This window comes from Ciconia boyciana, chromosome 7 (assembly GCF_034638445.1).
Source record: "Ciconia boyciana chromosome 7, ASM3463844v1, whole genome shotgun sequence".
Lineage (NCBI taxonomy): Eukaryota > Metazoa > Chordata > Aves > Ciconiiformes > Ciconiidae > Ciconia > Ciconia boyciana.
The window spans coordinates 4,982,735-4,990,526 of NC_132940.1; the positions used below are offsets into that span (position 1 = coordinate 4,982,735).

The 7,792-nt window shown below is 41.3% G+C and overlaps 1 protein-coding gene across 1 annotated transcript; it reads left to right on the forward strand.

Moving 5' to 3' along the window:
• The first annotated feature begins 45 nt into the window (after nucleotides 1-45).
• On the forward strand, nucleotides 46-4,978 carry TACSTD2 (tumor associated calcium signal transducer 2). The gene is given in 3 exon segments (XM_072867963.1): nucleotides 46-2,346; nucleotides 2,348-2,651; nucleotides 2,653-4,978. Coding segments are annotated over 3 exon segments (918 nt in total). The 5' UTR covers nucleotides 46-2,086; the 3' UTR covers nucleotides 3,007-4,978.
• The last annotated feature ends 2,814 nt before the right edge of the window (nucleotides 4,979-7,792 follow it).

Sequence of the window (7,792 nt, forward strand, 5' to 3'; positions counted from 1 at the left end):
CCCCTTACTTACAGAGGGGGAAATCCACCAGTACAAAAAAGTCAATGGAAAAGTGCACTTTTATTTTGGCAATTTCTGCAGCTCTGTCAGGGAATTATTCCTTCTTTGCCCTTCTCTTGCCACTGTGCTATGCTTTTTGCTTGGTGATGGGTATATTCTAAAACCATCGTCATGCTTCTGGCCACCTTTGAGGGAAGAGACAATGCAGTTTTTAATTAAGGGAACAGCAATGAGAATCTCCCACCAGTAGGGAACACAGACCATCTCAGCTGTGCAGCAATTACCATCGCTTCACCAGAGCTGGTTGTGAGCTGTAAGTTTACAGCAGTTGAGGCTCTGTCCTCCAGAGAGAAGAAAAACAAAACCTACTCTCTCAAAAGTTCGTAATGTGAAATAACGTAAAGAGAAGATATGAGTATGTAGGTGACAGTTAAATGGCTTTTGACTTTGAAGGAGGGATGTGAAATTTTTTTTAAAAAAAAATGTTATAGGTAAATTAATTATTTAGAAATTAAAAATGGGAAAAGAGTTTACCTGATAATATTCTATTATCAAAGAATTGTCAATATGACAACTTGAAATAGCTAGCAATTTTTGTAATAATTTTAACTGTAGATCTCTTATTTTCTAAGAAAGGTAACTACCGTTATTTTTATCTGAAGGAAGGGGAAAGGGAGAGGTGTGATAATGTGCTGTAAAGGAGCCAGGCAATAAGTTCAAGAAATTGTCTTGTCTTCGCTCCCTCAAGTAGCGTGTGTTTCTGTGGCTTATTTAGAAATAGCTCGAGCTGCAAAGTTCAACTCTCAGTTGTGCCCTTCTCTAGTGGTAGAGGGTACTTCTGTCTGGAGCTCTAATTTTAAACCTCCACTGTGTTACAAACCCTCACTGGCAGTCAGGGTAACTCCCCCCTGTTCTCGCAGGTGCAAGCAGTCACTACAAGTAGCCCAGCTTGCATTGATTTGAAGCAGGGCAGGCCCTAAGGAAAACAGCAGCACAGGTGAAAGGAGCTGACCGCAAGGCTGAGTGCGAGTCGCGTGGCTGGGAGAATGGCCTATACGCTGTTCTGTGGTCGTTACTGGTCCCAAAATAATGATTTATAAAGTGCCTGACAGTGTTTGACAAATCAGATGAATGGGACTTGCTTCATGCAAACTGGAAAATATCTTTCAGCTGCTGCCAAAACACATGGAAGTGGTAACTCATGCTTTGTAGAGCATTAGGACGCTTGGGAGCTACTGGAGCGTACTGCGAAAGGCATTACTCAAAGTACAGATTGAAAAATTTCTTCAGAAAGGGGTAACAACTTTTTAAGGGTAATGCAAGCATGACAATCGTCGTTCCTAGTACTGCCTTGGGATGGGTATGTGCCAAAGGAAAGGGGGGAGAGAAGCTTTCCGTGCTGGAAGATGAGACTGCACCCCTGCGCTCTGTCAGTAGGAGAGCAGCCATCAAATTGATGAGCAGTTGTTCCTCCTGAATTGGCAGCTACTCCAGGCAGCATACGTAAAACTCCAAAAGGCTTTATTTTATAAATACATGAAAGTAGAAAGGAGGAAGTCCATAACTGACAAGAATCTAGACAGTGGAACGATACAGAAGCTGTGTGATGGAAGATGCAGGAAAAACTGTGATGGAAGTGGAGGACTGGTGGTAGGATTTCTTCCAACAGAAATGGGAGAAATTGCTCAAATGTGCATTTACATAGTCCATAAAAAGTCTAGGAGAAAAAGGAGAAGGGCAAGCTGCTTGTGCTTTAATCCTTAAAGGAAGCCCAAGGGAGGAGCTATGCTTCAGGTTGGCTTTTGCCTCTTCCCTGATGTTTTGTCATCAAGTAAGAGGGATGGCAGGCATTGGTGCCATGCCCTGAGAAGTAACAGATGAAAGTGCAGCTTGTTGCCTTCTCTAGGATTTGGGTACGAGATGCCAGTTGTTTTGGAGGGAGAACCTGTCTGGTGGGTCTGATTTGAATCTTGATAAAGGGAGCAGCATGCCAGTGTGTAGAAATGAGTAGACTCCATGAATGGATTAAAGCTTCAGATGTTGCCTGCTGTCACTCAGGACTTTATCCACACTTTTCACCTGCAATATGGAGCCTCTCTTTGGGGTTTTGCTGGGTTTGATTCTGGTGGTAGCTTCATCCGCGCAGAACAACTGTGTCTCTGCGACCAACAAGTGGAAGGTATGTGCCCAGGATGCAGCTGGGAACTGCACCTGCATGCTGGTAGGTTCAAATCACAAGGTCGACTGTTCAACACTGACTTCAGAATGCTTGCTGATGAAGGCAGAAATGATGCCCCTGAAGCAGAAGCGCTTCTGGGGGCTGTTAGATAATGATGGCATTTACAATCTGCAAGGACAGCGGTATCTTCAAAGCCAGGCAGTGCAAGCAAACCGATAGTTGCTGGTGTGTGAACGCGGCCAGAGTAAGAAAAAACGAAAAGGGCAACAAAAGCCTGACTTGCGGTGAACTGGTTAGAACAAGCTGGATTTACATTGAACTGAAGCACAAAAAAAGGTCCAGTGCCTTCAATGTTCCCGACTTAGCAAACACCCTGAAACATCTGTTTGAGAGCCGATACAATCTGCAGCCCAAGTACATGGCAGCCGTTAAGTATGATTCCCCGTTTATCCAAATCCACCGGAACCAGAATGACTCTTGAGAAATCTAGGTGTGATGTAGATATAGCTGATGTAGCCTGTTACTTTGAAAAAGATATGAGAGATGACTCCGTATTTCGTTCTAATAGTACATGAACTGTCTCTGTCAACGGAGATGCTCTGGATATTGAAAAAATAAGGATTTACTATGTTGATGAAAAGCCACCAGAGTTCCGCCTGAGACAACTGGTTGCTGGCATTAGCTCTGTGGTGACAGTGGTGATACTGACTGCTGGCTTTGGCACCGCTGTGCTGGTTATTCTGAGGGGGCTGTGGACAATAAAACATGAGAAAGCTGAGATTAAAGAAAGGGGTAAAATAAGAGCACCAAGCTTACAGCTGCCCTGATCTGAAAAAAGAAAGGCAACAACAGGAAGAAAAGGAAAAAAATAAGCACAAAATACAAATGGCAAATAGACTCAAGTGTATGTGGATGGATTGGGAGAGGTTTTTTCCTTTCTACAGGAATTTGTACAGTGATTGTTCTGAATTATTCTAGTTGAGTAAGAATGACTTTTTTGGGTTTGGGTCTAAACTAATTTGGGAGTCAGTTACCTAAATATTTTAAGTGAGTCCCAATTTAGAGGCCAAGAAAACTGTTACAGCTGTCTATTTAGCATGACGTAGAATGCTCTCCCTAGTACTGCAGGCCTGGTTCAGCTTGCTCAAATACTCTGAGTGGTTCTTGGTATATCTACTTATGGAAATTCAAATGCTTGCCGTGGCATAATTGGGTTATATAGCTGCTTTTCTGTTGGTAAAGACTTTTTTTAAAATGTGGGTTGTTTGGTTCTTTTTTTAAAAGTTGCTGGAACTTTTTTTATCAACAAATAATTTCATAAATATTACTAAAGAACCAAATAAGGTTTTGATAAGATACTTTACAGCACCAGAGGCTTTTATACAGAGTCATTTGTTAGGAAACATTCCTGCAGTCACTTCCAGGTGCAGAGATCCCAGGTTTCCGAGTTTGTATTCAGGCAGCACAGTGAGCTATTCCCAGGTGTGCTCTTTAACAAGGGTCTGACACTCCTCGTCAGCAACGATCCCTTGATCCCAATGCAAGTGTAAGTTAACCTTGGTGTTCGGCCCAAATTCCAACTCTGGTAATAGCTTTCTGTCTACCTAAATTCCCCTTGCAATTTTCATGGGGGGAGAGATTTTTTTTCAGTGTTCTACAGCTTCACTGAAATACTCCACAATCCTTCAGGACAACTGAAAAAGAGCTTTATTCTAGGAGAGCTGCAGGGGGAATTTAAGAGCAGAGTGTAATTACTGAAGTTGGAATTTGGCCAAGACGCTAGAGCTGGACGACTTTGCTACCTACTCATCTGCTGCACTCCTTGTTTGGGAGGTCATATCCCCCATGAAGGACATTTTAAAGAAAATAATGCTAGTTGTTCAGTGATGAAATACTGGCAGTTACATTCTCTGTACTGCGTATGGATGTCTTGAAGTCCCCTCAGTCTAATCTATTGCATTCAAAATGAGACTGCTACACATAGGCATTCCAGCAGGGTCAGCTCTTTTATTCTGTTAATTAGTTTCAACATTACTAGTTTGTAATTCTAATAACAGTCAGGAATGTGCTACTTCTAGGACAAACTATTAAATACGCATCTCTGATTCTAGTGAATGAATAGGATCCTAGGAAGAAAGTGAAGATGCTTTGACTCTGTTTCTACCCTTGTTTATAATAAAGAGACTTGCTCTTTTGGGGGCAGTGGGAGGGTGTTTAGTATTTTTTTGCTCAACATACAACACCATCTCCATTTAACCTCATTCTTGTTCACTTACCTGCTGGAAAAATTTGGGCTTTGGATACATAGGATGGGGCGGATGAATCACGTTTCCCCAAAATTAGATTTTTATGCAATTGCATCAGCAGTATTAAGACACTCAAACTTTTGGAGCAGGGTCTATAATTTATTGTGTGTCTTACGGCAATACGTCCAAGCTGGTGGTTTTTCAGTCAAGTATATACATTAGTACTGATAGAAGATGAAGTGAGAATTTAGTATCTAGGCTGAATTTTCCCAAGCCACAGGAAAATTCAGAACTTAGCCTAACTCCACACAATTTTGCAATTAGGCTTTTATAAAATGGATTAAATTAAAAATCTGGAGCTGAGTAGCCCTCAGTGCTGAAGAAATGTAGGATGAGAATGAAAATTCTCCACGGATATTGCTTAGCCACTTTCTTAACTTACACAGAGCTGCTAAAAGCTATGTGTTTGAGTGGTGGGTGCTGTCCTTCCATCAGAGAAGATCATGAGACATGCCATCTTTTCTGGGGATCTACTGTGGCTTTCAACATTCTTCTAAAATCACTGCATTTTTCTCATTTCTGTCATGAAAAAAAATTATTTTCAAGGTGAATGATGAGATTTTATATTAAAATAGAATACAAACATGTGGGCATAACTTTGATTAGGAGAGGCAAAAGTGACTAATTGTTGAAAAAATCTGAACAGGTAAACATTTCAGCATCTTTCTCTGGCTCCTGCTTTTCTTTTTAGAAGCTGCGATTGAGAAGAGAGGCTGTTGTGGTGCCATTCATATTTTTATTAATCATTAAAGGATGGCTCCATGAAAATCATGTGTTGTGGTCAGTTATTTCCTTGCTAGTCATCAAGCACCAGTAGACTGCATGCTGCTAGGGGACTGGAAATGCATTAGGGTCATTTAATAGGAGTGATAAGGTATGTGCCTGCAATTAATCAAAAGAATGGGAAGATTAAGTGCAGTGCAGAGCTCAGAGAACCTCTCTTTGGACTAGATCATTCTACTTGAATAAAGCTATGTAAAGCTACTGTAGGATCTGGGCTTTAATAAACCAAATATAGCTATTGCTCCTGCTACGTACCCACTTCTCTCCTGCTGCTCCAGCCATACCACCTCTCCGGCTATGTATTAATATCTTTTTTTGCACGTGGTAGGTCAAGTATGTTACTGTAACAGTCCATGATGTTCAGCTTGTTCGACTTTCTGTCCACTGCTGATGTTCTCACTGAAAAGGAGAAAATGAACTCCTTGTCAGCTTTAAATTCTGCAAAATTAAAAGGTTTTTTATTATTAATTCTAATTTAGACATTTCTAACTCTGAAATTTCTAGTTATCCTTTTCCTGATTACATCATCCTGTTTTAATGGCATGTTTGTTCGTTGTATTTAAGTAATTAGGCTTTATACTTGCTGCAGTGGGTTCTGTGGGTACAGCCAGCATGGTGATAGTGACAGTGGTTTTATGTTCTAGGCGGCACTGGCCGGCAGCTTTCAAGCACTGCCCTGAACAGTGTGACTAACACCCATTTTGTATCAGTTTCTGTGGGGTCTGCTCAGGCATAAACGTATTTGGGGATTGTTTTGTTCTGGAATGCTGTTTTTATACTCATGTATGTATAAATACATACAATTTATGCATCTATCTGGGGGTAGATAGGGAAATAAACTCATAGCTGATACAAAAGAGTGCCTTTGTGCTATAACCCCCCTGGATTATGTAACTGAGGGTATGCTTGCTTTAACGAAGGTAGAGCTGTCTTGCCTAAACTATGTGCTGCAATTCCCACTGGTGAAGGGCTGCCTTAGAAAGCTCAAAATAACCATTGGTGGAGAAAAAACCCCTGTCTCTGTGCTACGACTCTGGAGAGGATAGCACTGCCCTTTCCATACAGCGTTACTACCCTTGTGCAACTGCACAAAGCGGGTTTGGGCCTTTGCTTTTAACTTCTACTTAAAACTTTAACCACTCACAATCTGAGGACAGTGCCAGAAGCAATGCCAGCACCACAGCAAGGAAATGAAAGATAAGGACTCATGGAAAGATTAAAACCCTCTTAAACTCTGCTCCCTCTATTCCCCCTGGTAAAATCCATGCCTGCTTATATACGCAAGTATGTATTCTCCAACGCATTGACACAAACTCCCTGCATTAGTTTGCAAATGACTGGTGTGTCTACACATGCGTCCGTTCCCACACCTATACTTAAAGACACACGCATCACTATTTATGTTAGAGCAGGCAAGCCCTAGGGAAAGCTTAGCGGCAGCAGATCCCACATTGCAGTCAGCCAGCCTGCAGCCTGCTCTAGCTCTTATCAGCGGTAAAATAGCCCAAAGCTGCTGCTGTTTTGGAACAACAAAGAATCTTCTTCTTGTCCCATCTTTCCCCGATTAAGAATAATCTCTTTATGGATGTTTAGACTGGGATTATGGCCAGATTAGGTTGACGATGTGAAACAAAACGCTTGCCACATAAAACGCACCCCACCCCGCTCTTCTTGTTTAGATGGTAAAACACCGGCACGTCTGTGATGTTAAGCACTTAATGACAACTAGAGACAAGATTCCCCCCCAATAGTCTGTAAAATGTTTAAACCTTGGGGAATCACCTTAGAAAAAACAAACCAATTTCTATTGCTTGCATATCGAAACCACTTTTTCAGAGAATAGTTAAAGAAGTAACAAATTGGCCCTTCCGCCACCTCTCCTTAATTGGACCAGTTAATGCTATTAAACAGACAGGCTTCCTTGTGCAGGTATAATTATCCTTTCCAAAGCATTTCCACTGATTTGCCTCAGGGTTTTAAGCACTGCAATTACCTCTTTTTTTAATGCTAAAATTAATCTTGAGTCATTAGAATTGCTATCAGAGCAGGAAAAATCAACTTCCAGAACTTTTACAATTATTATTCAGCAGTTCTAACAAAATTCCTTGTACCAGGATTTATCTAGTTAAAATTTCATACGTGCCAGGCAGCCTGACGAGATTCACATCTCATTTTCATGACGACCCCTATTCCCCGAGGGATAACACTCTTACAGTCCTAATTCAGCGCAAATCAAGCGCCACAGAAACAATTAGGGAGATTTTGTATTATCTAAATGAAAGACTGAATGAGAATGCATTTCTAATTTTCCACTGAGATTTTTACATGTGGGCCCAACAGTACTGGTGGCATATGCACCCAACCTTTTTCAGCGAAGTTTTTTTTTAAATAAATGTCTGTCTTTGTAAGGCTTGCAATAAGAAATCTCAGCATTTTTGCTAGTCTGGTTGCACCCAGAAAAGCTAAGTAGAACAACTAGAAAGTAATTGGATGTGGCTATGCTGTAGCCACTGCACTGTGCAGT